At 40.7% G+C, this 15,830-nt stretch overlaps 1 protein-coding gene across 5 annotated transcripts in view; it reads right to left on the bottom strand.

Moving 5' to 3' along the window:
* The window catches only part of Atp8a1 (ATPase phospholipid transporting 8A1), a 215,289-nt gene that overhangs the window by 3,167 nt on the left and 196,292 nt on the right, over positions 1-15,830 (bottom strand). For all 5 annotated transcript variants that reach the window (XM_051198447.1, XM_051198445.1, XM_051198446.1 and 2 more), the window contains 2 exons: positions 5,649-5,737; positions 4,905-4,997 (listed from right to left, as the gene is read on the bottom strand). In XM_051198447.1, coding sequence (XP_051054404.1) covers positions 4,905-4,997; positions 5,649-5,737 — 182 coding nt within the window. The remainder of the gene's footprint in view (positions 1-4,904; positions 4,998-5,648; positions 5,738-15,830) is intronic.

Raw genomic sequence — 15,830 nt, 5'->3', positions numbered from 1 at the left:
AGCTCTCTGCCACTTCCTCCCCAAATCCATTTTCTAAGTTTCATGCTGGCCTTCCAGAATGTATCACACTTGAGTACCACAACACCAAAATATGAAGACCTCCATATGAAATATGGGCTTTGTCTTCTATATTTTAGCAAGTGAAATATACAAGATAATGGGTTTCCCCTCCTGGTTTACTTATTGTTTATTTGATTTATTTAATTGATTTATCATTTATTTTATTTTTGAGCACCGAGACTTTCTTGAAAACATGGCACATCCATCAGAAAAAAGCATACACTCCAGAGACTCTCTGACTCGATTTTGAGTCTGTTTCTTGTTAGCTGCTGGCTCACTGTAGAAACCTTCGTTGGCCATTTCACTTATAATGGGAGGACAATACATAACCCTGTGGCAGACAGGCAGGGTTTAGCTGCTAGTCAGTTTAGTGATTGACACTTAGGAAGCACTCAACAAATGCTGGCCCCTCCCACTCCTATTCCCCAGATCCCCGGTATTCTATTAGAAAAGATACTTTGTAAGGATCTCTTTTGATGCTTTGGTTTGTACTTAACCTTGGCTCTGTGTGAGAAAACTACCGCTACACATGAGCCTGACGCCCCCACTCTACCTCACTGCTAAGAAAACAGCTACATTTTTGTTGCTGTGTTCTTTCCGTGACTGTTTTCCACCTCCTCCAGAATATAAATGCCATCTTATAGGAGGGTGCTTCGTAAATTAGAAGCAATGCCGAGTTGGATTTCTCTGGCCCTATTCTACCCATGGGAAACAACAGTTTATCATTTCAAAATTGACACAGTTTTAGGTCATCCATGTTTATTGGGACTAAGATTACTAACAAGTCCCATTGTAAAATATGTGGATAACATGTTAACATCAATAAGTACACTGAAAGCTTAGTTTTTTTTTTTTTTTTGTTGGATAGCTTAACTCAGTGTGACAGAAAAAGAGAGAGAGAAAAGGACTAAGATGTAGCTTTACTAAAACCACATCTACTACAATTCTTAGTAGTAGTTTCTCTTAATCTTGTAGGGTCTTTCATTTCATACCAAGATATGCAAATTCCAAGTTTGTTCAATGCAATCACGAAGTAACTACCATTTAAATACTGTTGCTTTATTTCCAACTCATCACAGTGTTGTTGCTTAGGTATTTAGTGGAGGTGAGTGAAAAGATACTGAGTTTAAATATAGTATTTTTCCTACAAACATGTTATTGGTATTCCTACAAATATGTTATTGGTAAAAACTCGTGTACAGTCAAAGGAATCCTGGCCATCTTTGAAGGGTGGTAAAGTGGCATGTATTGGTTTGGTGTACTGGTTGGTTTTTACCAACTTGATGTAAACTTAGACATACTCAAGAAGAACCAATCTCAACTGAGGAACGGCTTCCATTAGAGTGGCCTGTGGGCTAGTCTGTAGGGATATTTTCTTGATTGCCAATTAACATGGGAGGGCTCAGCCCACCATGGACTGGGCTGGTGTAAAGCCATCCTTGAGCTGGTGGACCTGGAATGTGTAAGAAAAGTAGCTGAGCAAGCCAGAGAAAGCAAACCAGAAAGCAGCATTCCCCCATGGTCTCTGTGTTAAGTTTTGGGCTGCCAGTGCCATCCGTGGCTTCCCTATGTGATGGATGGAACCTTTAAGTTTTTGGTCAGTGTCTTTATCACAGCAACAAAAAGTAAACTAGGACAACTGGCAAACTGAAATGAATGTCCGGAAAGTTAACAAGATTTAATCACGAAAGGGTTAATGCCACAGCACAGTGAGATAGTGGTGCTGCTGGGAGAATGAGACTAGGAGGAGACTACTCTATCCCTTTTCACCCTGGTGATGAGAGTAGGCTGAAGAAAGGCTTTTTCTAAACAAACAAACAAAAAAAAAAATTAGACTATTGAAAAAATTTACTGTGTACACGTGTACACATGTGTTGTGTTCTTGGTGAATATTATTTGTTAGTGTTGTAGTGTGAGGGATTGCTGGTGGGTTGTTTTTCCATCATCTTCTGCCTTTACTTTTTGAGAGAGGATCTGACAGTGCTCCAGAAACTCATTGCTTAGCAAGAGTCTGCCTCAACAGATCGGCTTCAGGAATCTGCCAGTCTCTGGCCTTCACAGTGCCGCGGTTACAGGCATGCTCTACCATCCTGGCTTTTCATGTGGGTTCTATAGATCTGAACTCAGGCCCTCAAGATCCCATAGCAGGGACTACATTGACAAGCCATCTCCCTACCCACAGAACAGCTTTTCTATGCGCTTCTTTCTTACCACAGAGCATGTGCTATCATACTGACATAAAGACTGGAGTGAAAACTGGGCCACATCATTTCATTTGTTAGTTCCAAGACAACACTGAATTAGGAAAACAATACTGACAGGCTGGGAGCAAACCTCATCATGGTCCTTCACGACCAAATCATCCGACATCCCATACTTCCTAGTCTCTCCTATATGCTGAGACCAAAGGACAAACAGTGGATGGACAAGTTGGTGAAGTCTGAAGCCTGACATGAAGATCCTAAACTCAGACCTGTTAAGAAACAGCTCTGTTGGCCAATATCCACAGTTGAATATCAAACTGTAAGTCTCATTATTTAACTGCACATAATATAGATGGCACATAATATACATGGCTCATACATACTCCAGCGATAACCAAGCATCTCTGTCTCCAATGAGGCCACAGCCTCCATAATTCCTTATCACACCCCCTTTTTTGGGTGTGTGCCTACTCAGGCACCTGTGAAGGACACGAGACCATCAGCCGCCCTGCTGTGTCACCATCCCCCACCTTAGTCTGTGCAGACAGGGTCTCTCATTGAATTTGGGAACAGACTGACTCTAACTCCAACAATCTTCAGCCTCCACCCCTCCACTCCAGTGCTGGGGTTACAGGCTCGGATGGCCAAACCCAGCTTTTTATATGGTGCTGGAGACTTGAGCTCAACTCCTAATGCTTGCATGGTCAACACTCTTCTCCATTAAATCCAGTGTTTGAGTTCACATTTTCTTGTAAGGTGTTTTGTAAGATGTTACCTGTAGATGTTTATTTTAGTGGGGCAGCATTCCTGTCCCCAGGATGTCCTCTTTATGGCTCCTTCGGCATTGCCCTGCCTTGAGCTGCTCTTTAGCAGGAAGCCACCAAGCTCTCCCTGACCACCAGCCTTCAGATCATCAGTGAGCAGCAAGAAGGCAGGTATGTGCTGGTCTGGGGACTGGTTGGCAGTATTTTGTCAATTTATCTAACTCATTCCTAAGGATCGCTGAATAGATATTTTAAAAGGCAAATGAGCTGGGTAAGTTGCAGTGGGAAATATCAGAAGTATTTTTGGCAGAGAAATCAGTGCTTTATAAGTGGGAATAATCCATTTCTTTGTGGCTTAGATTCACCCATTGTTTTTTAAAACTTTACTTATTTTGTATGTATTAGTTATATATATACATATATACATACATACATATATATATGTATATATATTGGTGTCCTTGGATCAGAGAGGGGGTTAGAGTCCCCCGAACTGGAATTACTGATGGTTGTAAGCCATCATGTGGGTGCTGGGAATCCAAACCAGGTTCCGTGCAAGAGCAACACATGTTCTTAACCTCAGCTCCCACTGATTTTCGGTTTATTTAATGGAAGGGGTTACACACAATGCAGACTCATGGGATGATTCATATACGGACACCATCACTTCAGTCCTAGCTGACCAGGAATTGTCAATCACTGGTGAACTACACAGGAAGGGGCTAATGCAGGCTTTCCCAACATACCTGCAAATGTGAGACATATAGCCAAGGACAGAAACAGTATCCCTAGTGGCCTTTTCCCTAGGAATTCTTTCTTACTATACGGCTTTATTTGGTTTTGTGAGCTAGGATGTTTCCTGATCCTTTTTATCACCAAAAGAGAGAGAAAACAAAGAGAGAGGGAATGCTGGTCCCAGGTCACAGGAAAGGTGCTTTCCTATGATGAATCCCATGATGCAGAATCACGATTTGGAGCAGGACGTCTTCGGTCATTTGGCCTGGGCTCACGGCTAACAACTGTAGGGACTCTGTCTCTCTGAACTCAGAGTTCCTACCTGGAGACAGTCTGTCTGCACTGGGCTGCTGTCTGGATTCAGTGAGCCAGTGTATTCCGATTACAAGTTGGGTGCCTGGATGACAGGGAGTGCTCTAGCAATACCAAGGCCACTATGTTCAAATCAGAGGCTCACACCAGTGTTTAAGGGCAGCCTAATGAGTGGTGGGAAGAACCATGGAGCAAGGCTTTGGCTTCAACTCTCACCCTGACATCTATTCCATTTGTTCAAACTGAATAAAAATGCTGAAGCAAGACAGGTGACATATTTCAAGCCAATGGACTTTAGACAAAACCTTTGGTTAGTAGATGAAAGAAAAAAATTAAATTTACTTCCCTGGGCTATTTACTAGATTGATTTAACCTTCTAGCCTGTGTGTTTGGAGGGGGTGGTGGTGAGGAAAAATGCTTTGGATTGGTTCCTAAGAAGACACTGAGCTAGAAATGTAAACCTTTAAGAATTATTGATATAATTTCAAAATAAAAATTATTATTTTTTTAAAAAATTTCAATACAACTACTTGTCATCCTGCTTCTGCTGTTTTATTCAATCTTGACAACCACTCTAAAGCAGCCATATAAGCCCCATTTTATTGATGAAAAAAAAAGGAGGCTCAGTTGCGTTAAGAAATTCGTCTAAGACAACTCACTATTTAGCAATGATAGATCTGTCTTGAATCCATACCTCTCTGATTCCAGAATCTGTCAGTAACACCACCAGTCAGGGGATAAATACAAGTTTAAGAGAGTATTTCAAGTCACTAGTAAGAGGAAAATGTAAAATTATCTTATGAAAGGCCATATACAATTTGCCCTTTACCTTTTCCCAAGTACGACTGCCCCTGGGTCTTGAGATTTTGCCTCAAGCTCCTGAACTTCATCCACTAATGTTTTGAAGGCTGTCCTCTTGATACTGCAGGGAGAAAAGGATTTGCAATGAGATTCTCCTGCCAAGACTTTACAGATGTGGACATGTGGCTTCCTGTCAAGCTGTTGGCAAGCACAGCAGTAACCAGGGACAAGCAGAGCTTCAACAGATCAGAAGAGGTAGGGTATTTTTATTTAGTAATATAGGAGCAGTAGTCATAACAAGTAAATGAGATAAAAAATACTAAAATAGTTACTAAATAAATATATCATTAACTTCAGTAACTATATTGTAGGATAAGACATCATTTTAAAACATTAAGAAAAACGAAATAAATCTTTAGAATCAGTGAAGCAAGGAGTTTCTTTTCATAGCTCCTAAAAAAGATGTCTGGAGATAAAAATCTCTTTTTCCTTTCTGTTTTGAGGTCTTGCAGGTGATTTCTAAACACATATTTTCTGATGTAATTTTCTCTAATCCAACAAATGCACATGTCTTTGATGTAACCCCTTTGTTTCTCATTTGGCCTTTTAAACTAATTTAGTTGTTTTCTCTCTAAATCACACCTTTCTTCTTTAAAGTTAACAGATATCACTGGTTCCTGTTTTGCAGATTTTACAAGTTTGAGGACTACAGAAACCCAAGGGGTGACATGCACATATAGTGTTGTGTATATAGCATATATCAAATACTTACACTTTGCACAGCACATCCAGAAGCAAGGATGCCACAGGGATGGAGAGCAAGCCCATCCAAAAGACTCCAGAGCTGAAGAGCATGGCTGCCTGTGGAAGTCACAAACAGTTGACACTTCTATATAGCCAAGAGGTACATCATTCACTCTCAGTTTCTCAAGATAATTTAAGTAAGGTAACTCAAATATGACTCTATAAGGGGAGGGAAAGACAATAGTCTGGACTCAAACACATACGACATTTGAAATTAAAAGTCATATTTATCATGCATTTACACCTTAGTATTTCCTCTCAGGTAGTCGATAGAGAAGTTTTAAATACACATCAAATCTTTTTATATATACACACATGGGTTTTGTAGAATTATTGTGCTCAATGATATGAAGTATAAATTTTGATCTTTTGTAACAGGACCTCACTGTCAATCTTCCTGAGGATATAAATATAATAATATGGCACATAAAATAATTCATATCTAGAAACAAAATCTAATAATTCTGGCACTGAAAATGAACTTTACTCTTATCATATTGAAGGGCATTAAAAAAAATCAACCAGATACATTATGACTGTGGTACAATCAAGTTAAGATATCTATGAAAGTAACAACTTGATTATTTTGGGCAACTGAATAGATGTAATCTTAATTTTGTTCAATGATTCACGTAAATTTTAGCAGTATACATTTATGATTGTTAAAGTCAAACCAAATATTTAGTACATGAAACTCAAATAAAGGTATATTAAACTAACTTGTTAAATTATTCCATTGTATTAAATTTTAAATTGGGTATCGGGGCTTCCAGACAGTAAACAAAACAGTTCTGTGATTTTAGAAAAGTAATGCATTCTATTAGTTGTTTGTGATTTAAATATCACTGTCATAGAATTAGATCATGAAGAGTTTAAGAAGAATAGTTTTGTACAATAACAGATACATTTTGGTTTCACTTCTTTGAGTTGCTTTGTTTCTACAGGGCAAGCCTGCAGTACCTGTTTAGTTTGTAAATATACTATTATAATTCCAATACACACTAACTCCTATACAGTTAAATCCTGCTGCAAATCATACAGGAAGTTGTCTTCTTTTTAATTCAGGAATCAGCTTGGGAATTAAAAAGGACATAGCGTGTAATTCTAGGTAGATTCACAATCACACATAGTTCTAGTCAGTCAACCTCGTCATATAGGAAGATCAATTTTAAAGCATGTATTGGACCCACTATTCATTTTGACTCTCAAAGGGACACCAGGAACTACTCTCATTTTTTTTCTCCCTACGTGAACATAGTGACACAGGCTGCCACTCAAGACCACTAAGGGTTTTTTTTTTTTTTTTTTTTTTTGTGGTCAGTACAGGAATATGGGACTTGACATTTAAAATAAAAACATGCCATCATTAAAAAAAAAAAAAAAAAAACCAGAAACTATAACCTGTCACATGGGCTCTGAGAAACAGCATCCATATTCCAGACACCAACAAGTGAAAAATGTCCCCATAAAAGTCACTTTATTTAATAAGCAAAACATGATCTGGGCTATGTTTGCTGACATCCTCAATAGTGAAAACCAACAGCAACTGTGTAACAGGAAATGTCTATCAACTCACTGGCCTTTGTTGCCATTCAAGGACGCTTTCTAGTAAGGTAACAGCTATTAGAAAACAAAAAACAAAACCCTTGCATATCTTTTTCATTCTGGGGAAAAGGGTAAGATGAGATGCTAAGTCATATAACTGAAAACATGTTTCCCTGGCTCACTTTTAATGTATTTTAATGTTGAGGGCAAGAGAAGAAAGACTTGTCTTGCCTTTGGCAAACCGTGCATTAACCTCGAGCTAAATGTCTCCGCTGACAAGAAACACTTGGATCCTGCAGGCTGCTAATTCTGACCATTGTTATGCTAATGACCAGGGGGCAACTACAGCCCACTATTCAGCTATGGGCCTTCCTCTTTACAAATCAACAACATGAATCGAGGGGAAAAAACTTTTTCTGAGTCATATCTGAAAGCCTGTCAGATTTTTTTTTTTCTTTTGCAGCGTTAATCCAAACCTAAAAGATTTAAAGCCGACGTTCTCATTTGAGACAGAGAGTCTCTTTGTATTTTTTTTTGGATGAAGAGGAGGGGAAAAAAAATGAAATCCCACAGAGGTATTTCCTTCCTTTCTGTACAAGAAAGCTCCCCTCCCTCAGTGGAAGCCAGATTGTCTCTAACTTTTCACATCTCTCCACTCTCAGGCAGGTCAGCTGGGAAAAGGCAAGCCCTGTGCAGACAATGGTGCTCATGGCAGCGTCTGTTAGGGGTTGGTCTGGGGTTCCCTCTGAGAGCAGTTTGCAAATGGTCCTGAACGTGGGAGATTGGGGGGCAGTGCCAAGTGTCCCTTGTCCTCTTCCAGGTCCTGTGAAACCAAATGGAATCTGCCACAAAAGCAGCTCCCAGAGGGGTTTGTGGAGGGAGTCTGATGTACACAGGGCAGTGTGGTTGGTACACTGGAGGCCTGCCTGTGCCCTGCCTGGGGAACAAGTAACTGCTTGTCACAGGCTCCAGATGGGACCACTAGGACTTCAAAATAAACCAGGCCTAATTCTAATGGAAAACACAATCCAGCTGGGAAGTGCTCTGAACTTTTCAAGCAAACCTGCAGAAGAATATTCGAGAAGACATCGGCTTATTGCACAGCTAGCCCACTGGAGATGCAGGACCAGGAGCAGTTAACTGCTTATCTCTGATCCACAGTGGGGACACCAATAGAAGAAGTTCTTCACAGCCAAGCTCGCCCAAGTTCAGCCTTAGAGAATGAAGAACTCACACTTGCTGCTCACCTTCCTGCAGCCTTTGGAAGCACAGTTCTTTCCTGTTTCTGATCTTGCCCCTAGAAGGGTGAAGGCATGCTAAGGCAGGCGTACTTTTCCATAGTCTCAAAAAGATGGTTTCAAAAGAAAAGCACTTTTGAGAATGCCTGTGCCCCAACCAGAGCAGGGCTGGTGCTACACAGCCTTTGACTTGGTCTGCCAGTGATCGTGGCAGCCACCAAGACTCCATGGAGAGTGATTCCTCAGCTATCATGTGGGTTTAAGAATTAAACCCCTCAGGGCAACATGGCTGCATTCATTATTATTGATGCATTCACCTGTCTTTATTATAATTTTTGGAGTTCTTTACAAGAGTCTCATCTCCTTTCTAGTGACCTGTCCCATGAGCTTTAAGGAAGGGAGGTTTTCTCTTACCACATTAAGTGAAAACCAATCTATAAATTTTGTTTTTGATCACGATAAATATAAATATACATATACATACATACATATATATATATATGCATACACATGGATGTGTTGTCTTATCCAGCATTTTCCAATGCCAACATATAGTATGGTTCAACACAAATTGATCATAAATAAAGTTCCAGCCTTAAAGATTTGCTAACAGGAGGGGGCTTGGTTAAGCACATCAGTCTCACATAAATTCGCTCACAGGAAATGGAGAAAATAGAAATCATTATATATTACCTTTACAGGGGGATTATTAAGAAAACAGTGCTACAAAACTTTTTTTTTTTAAATAAAGAAAAGGTTTTTACTATGAAGCCCAGCCTGGCTTTGAACTTGAAAAGGGTCTACCTGCTTTTGCCTCCTCAGTGCAAGGGTTACAGGCACATGACACCATGCCTGGTTTAAAACTTAGACAGACAGACTTTTCCTTTTTTTCTCCCTCCCTTTCTTTGTTCTTTTGTCTCATTCCCTTTTTTGTAAGAGAAAATAATATAAACCCAAAGGAGCTGCAAGTTAATGTCAGCAACAATTTAAAAAAACTCCTAAGAACTGGTCCTCAGTGGATGACCATCCATGTTCTCTATGGGAGGCCAGGGTTCAATCCACAACACTCCAACACAACAGCAAAAACCAAGAAGTGATACCGTCTAGATAAGGCCTTACATAGGCTTTCTATATTTAAAAATAGTGGGGGGAAAAGTCTCCAAAAGGAATAGATTCATAGGAACACAGAACTTCCACATGCTCAAGGGAATGTAAGTGAAAAGGTAAAAGCATGCTGGAGAGTGAATCTCTCTCAAATGCATACAGTTCTGTGCTAATATCTGGTCATAAGGAGAGCCCACTTATCTTCCTACGTATAGATTGCACTAGACAGGGGAGATCAGAAACAGTGTTCTCAAAAGCCATAGCAAGCCATCAGTGACGCAGCGATTCTCTGCAGTCATAAAAATGCACTAATTACATCAAATTGGTGTGGAGAGGTGCAGGTCAGCAGACACTTGTAATAATTCATATTTCCCCCTGAAATGTAATAGCCTGTGGGAAAGGATGGTTATACAAACACTCTTCTTAACTTGATGGTTCAGTTTCTGCACTATGTGTCAAATTTCACCCAACTTCTGTGTCTAGATTAGCATCTCATGAACCTACTTCATGATTACTAGTCTTACAAGGCCCAAGGATCCAGGTGTGATGAAGTGACCACAGCCTCTCAGAGTCAAGGGCATGGTAGTTTACCTAAGGCATGGGGAAGACGGAGTGAAGAGCCTACTGGGCCCCACTGAACACACTGAGCAGTTTGTTTTCACCAATGCACTGGCAGACCTTACAATGCCTTTCCAAGGCATTGGAACACAGGCATTTGCTGTGAATAGCAAAAGCTAACTGGCCACGCTGCAGCTGGTTGAGTAAATGTATGCCTATATGAGGGAATACGATGTAAGCTCTTCAAGATCCTCCCCACAGAATGTAGAGTAGAAAACGGATTGTTTGGAAGAGCCTTGAATAAAGAGAAAGCTAGGTGCCACTACTGCACCTTTGGGGACATCTTGTCATGCTGGTCATTGTTGTGCTTCATGGGTGTCACAGGTAGGCAGGGTACTGGCTGCTCTCCTTCCTTGGCAGTTTGTACAGCACCCTCTGGTATTAAGAAAGCTGGTCCTCAGAGAGGAGGCTATCAGGTCAGATCCAGTTTTGATCCTTCTGCATCCAAGGTGCAGGGTATCTACAGTAATAAGGACTCACCTTCAGTATCTGGGAGGAAACCAATGACAACCGCAATAGCGCAGAATGTTTTGGTAGCCTCTTAGACTCCCTTCATCAGTAACTCAAAATGGGGGCTTTTCATATACTGGTACTGGATATTTTGTTACATGGTATATAGTTCCTGGGCTGAGCATCTTCACCCAAGTGTAACTTCATTTAAACCACACACACAGACACACACACACTCTCTCTCTCTTTCTCTCTCTCACACACACATACACACAGACAACACACTGACACACACAACACACTGACACACACACACATTCATACACCGACACACACAAAGACACACATAGACACACACATTCACATAATCACACATACACACCGACACACATAAACACACATACTCACACATACACACTCACACACACTTATTGTAGGAGGCACAGAGGTCCTTGTGCTCACCAATAAACACTAGAGAACCTGGAATATTAACCACATCAGATTATTCCTTCAAAGGAAGGGACACATAACCTGTTATCCATCCAGAAGGTGACCATGGTGCTATCTGTGTGACTGACATCACACTGGATCTTCCCCACACCCTCACTATATGCTTGTTTTTCTTGGTCAGTCTTAGAGGCCATCTTCATGGAAAGGGTCACATGAGCTTTACAAAGAGTCTTGATGTTAGTCATGTCCCACATTTACTTAGTTATTTAGTGCTTTATTGTGTACATGGGATTGAGTTATCACCAGGAAAGTTTTTTAACTTTGCCTATAACAAACCACTCCAGACGTTTGAACTAATATAGGCTACTTAATTATGTTAAACTTCTTTTGCCTCCCTGGAAAGGCTACTCTGCCCACCTTAGTGGTCACAGAGATCCCTGCAACTTTGTAACAGGAGTTGGTTGGGTTCATACTCAGAGCTCTATCAGATTGGCACTGAGCATCCTGTAGCTAGCTTCGTCACCATCTTGCATTCTGTCCGTCTGTCTATGTCCCCCCCACACATGATAAGCTTCAGGGTAAACCCTTTCTTTTCAGAGCTATATTCCTGTGGTGATAGCTTGTACAGACCTCCAGACCTTTACAGTTAGCTAGTGGTAAGCTCCATCCTCTGATCTTTAGACATGCTTTATTTGTACCAGTAAGATATCACCACATCACCACAGCAACTAGAACAGTGAATCTGTTAAATGAATAAACTACTCAAAGTCCAGCATACAGGTTATGAACAGCAACTCAGTGGGACTGATATTAGCCGTGCATGTGGGCTGCTGTTTGCGCCACCCCTCGCCCATTTTTTTGATGCATATTCAATGATTTTTTAAGCTACTTAAGTTATTAAGAAGTTTCCACCAAGAATTTTATTTTTTTAAAGCAAAATATCATCAATTGTTTTAATATTTTGGTCAGGTCTTTTTGGTTTGCCCCTTTCTACACTGAGGGTTATTTTCTTAGGCCAGACAGCAATTTCAGAAGTCACATTTTTTTTCCTTTAAAAACAGGTTTACTTATTATTATTTTTTATTTATGTGTACATGTGTCTATGTGCACATATGCCATGTGTGTGCAGGTGCCTACAGAGGCCAGAAGAGGGCAACAGATCTCCTGAACTGCAGTTACAGCTGTTTGTGAACCATCACAAACATGGGTGCTGTGAATCGAGCCCAGGTTCTCTAGAAGAGTAACTACTGTTGCGTTTTCCAGCCCCTAGCTCATAACTTTAAAAAGTTATTTTAAATGTATTCATTCATAATTTCATCACACACACAGACACATACACACACACACACACACACACACACACACACACATACTCGTGTGGTGTGGTGAGTGGAGTTTTCTTGTCTTTCTTGTGTCTTTGAAGACTTGGGGCTTTTTTTGCAGGAAACTTTACCAGAAGCCTATTCTGTTTCTTAGGATTTGGTTAGAAAGCAGCTGATGCTGACTGAAGAAGTTGACTGCTTTCTGGCTGAGCTCGGCCTTCCACACTCAGAGGGGTTTGTGCTGTGAGGGGAAAACTCAAACCCTCAGCTCCCCACTCTCTTTTTAGGTTGTATGCTGTGAGTTTACTTTTCTTCTCTTCCCCATGCCTCTGCTAATCTCAGGAAACATCATCTTCATGAAATAGTCATTAAAACAACAACAAAACCCCCAAACTATTTCCATGGCTGGCTTCAAATTGCAGGTATTTCTTCTTTCTTTTCATAGGAGACCTTGGCTCTTCCCTCTGTGTGGCGTCTCCCTTTTCTGACTACAGTAGCAGTTGCACATTTCTTTGGGAAAAGTATACTGTGTGTGGCCATTTTTCAATTTCAATCCCATCCCACCCAATCTCAGACCCCCACAGGGGCTTTTCTGCTACAGATTTCCCTCTAAGACCCTCAACTCAACCTCAGTGGCTGAAAGGATCTGGTTCATCAAACCGGGGACCCAAAATATATTTGCTACCTTGGAAGCTGAGATATATGACTTAATATCCATACTTTTTAAAATAGTAAAGCATAAATTCTGTATGCACAGAATGCTAACATGCCCTTTTCTAGCATGACTGCCTTGATGCTAGGAATTTCCTATCAGCTTTCTACAGTCAACAGCTTAAGACATCAATGAGCTGTGCTCTGAACCTGTAGGTCCTCGAAGATACCTTTATGGTGCCAGCCTGTCATGCACCTGGGCAGTTCATGAGTCACAGAGGATGGCATTCAGTGGAGGGTCTGCCACCTTGCACTTTAACTAAAAATGAGTGCCAAGCTCTCAAGAACTTCCCCTTAGAGATGCGACTTCATGGATGCTCAGGTGGCTGATGGTTTGGGGAATCTGGCTGAGAGCTTCCTTCTGAGAAAATCTAAAGACAGGAAAGAATGCCAGCTCTGACACCCATCACCAAGAAACATCTTCTTATACCTCTTTATTTCAGCTGAAATGAATGCACACACATCTGCAACCATGTTACAGGATTTATAAAACAGGTTTTCCATGACTTAGGAACTACTAATATTTATTTCTCCATTTCCCTGATTCATTTTTTTTTTCTCTTTTTGGTACTCTCTGTAATACTGTGCAACCCATTGGCAAACTCTTTTTCTATGGTTTAAAGAAATGGTGCTAATGACATTCACGTAACCATCTGTGGTCTGGTTTATCCTTAACTGCAAATTCGAGCTTCTCTAGGTCTCTTTGCCTTGGGTTTGTGGAGGTGTTTACCCTGGAGAACCCTTTTCTCTCCCCCTGCCCTGGGGATGGATCCTCTGGACACTGAAGGTGACAAGGGAAACCCTCTGCAGCAATAGGGTTAAGAGCTCCCTCCCTTAGCAGCTTGCATGGGATTCTCTGTCCATTTACCCAACACATACTAAAACATACCTGTTTGTGAACGCGGGATCTATGATAGCTATTGTAGGACCTGACACACAGGCACTCCATAAATTCTGGTGGAGTTAAACTGGATTGGGCTCTTGTGTAAGATAAATTACTACATTCTCCATAAAAATAGACAGGGCAGAACATCCAGAAAATAGGAGAAGGGTGTTTTGGATAAGTCCCAATATGTTTGCAATTATTTCCAGCAGCTCTTGATGACTCAGAGACAATAAAACAAAACAAACAAACAAAATCACCCTTTGCTGCTAGGGTAACCTCAAACAAACAAACACATGATAGACAGACAGACAAAGATTTTAGAAAGTGTACAAAGTAGACACCAGCACACAGCATTTCCACTTCTCTGTGGAGAATTCTAGAGATGGTGAGGGGCTGGAGAGCAGTTAAGATCCCCAGTGTGGAAGCTAGAGTGCCATGCAAGAAACTGAGTCTCCAATGTCTCCTAGAGTAGATGACATGAAAAAAGAATCAGAAAGGAAGATGTTCGAAGGAAAAAGGAGGCATTAGCTGGCACTGGATCAATCAGAAGTTAATTTTATCCAAACAGTAAAGTCTGTCTATACAGCTATGCACACAGAAAGTGTAATGAAAGAGTAGGCTTCCTAAATGGAATAGAGAAGGCTAGGAACTGTGTGACTCTGACATGCTGTTTTCTAGGACTACAGTTCCCAGAAGAGGAAAACTAATTAGGAACAGAGCTGTTGTTTTATTTTGGTTTCCCTTATTGTGCTGTTTTAAAAATGTAAAAACAACATAGAATGAGGATGAAGTTAGTAACAAAATATTTTTATTATGAGAAATATTTATTGAAAGTGTTAATATTGTTATTGGGTAAACTGTGTAAGAAAGGGTACATTATCTCAATGTTCAACATTCTTACTCTCTAAATAGAAAAGGACTTTGTCTCAGGGTTTCTTTTGTTATGAAGAGACACCATGACCATGGCAACTCTTATGAAGGAAAACATTTAATTGTGGTGGCTTATTTAAAGTTCAGAGGTTTAGTTCATTGTTGTCATGGTGGGAAGCCAGGCAGCATGCAGGCAGACATGGTGCTAGAGAAGGAGCTGAAAGTTCCTTCATCTTGGACTCACAGGCAACAGGAAGTGGTCTGACACAACAGGCAGTGTCTTGAGCATAGGAGACCACAAAGCCCACCCCCACAGTGACACACTTCCTCCAACAAGGCCACACCTCCTAATAGTGCCACTCTCTTTGGGGGCCATTTTCCTTCAACTACCACAGCCTTAGACCACAGACACTTGCTTTTTTTTTAATCCTGATATATATATATATATATATGTATATATATATATATATATATATTTTTTTTTTTTTCAACCAACAGGCATCTAAGTTTCAGCCTAACTGTACCAGCTTCAAAAGCACTTCTTGAAGATCCATTCTATCCTGTTCCCTTACTCTTTTCTTCCCATTATGTTCTACTTTACAAAATGATTGCCACTAACTCATCACTTAGAGAACTGACACATTAAGCCCCTCACCCCACTTATATATAAAAGAATGCAGATAAACTGCTCTAAAGAATATCTAAAGCTCCGTCATCTGCCCTTGCTCAGTTGTCTAGGCACGCCACACCTGGCTCACAGCTATGGCGTCACTCCTGTGTCATCAGCAAGGAGACCACCTATGGGCAAGGACCAGTTCTTTTCTCTGCTTCCTAAGTCTGAGCCTGGACTAAGTTCCACACTTGCTCTGCATGGGAGGAAAAGATTTTGTGGTTACAAAGAGCAATGTCACATCTCTTCATGGCTCTAGCGAGAGTGTGTCCACTTTAAAAGTGTG

This window comes from Phodopus roborovskii, unplaced genomic scaffold, assembly GCF_943737965.1.
Source record: "Phodopus roborovskii unplaced genomic scaffold, PHOROB, whole genome shotgun sequence".
NCBI lineage: Eukaryota > Metazoa > Chordata > Mammalia > Rodentia > Cricetidae > Phodopus > Phodopus roborovskii.
The sequence above is the reverse complement of the archived record's forward strand: the minus strand, read 5'-3'. Positions and strand labels throughout refer to the sequence as shown.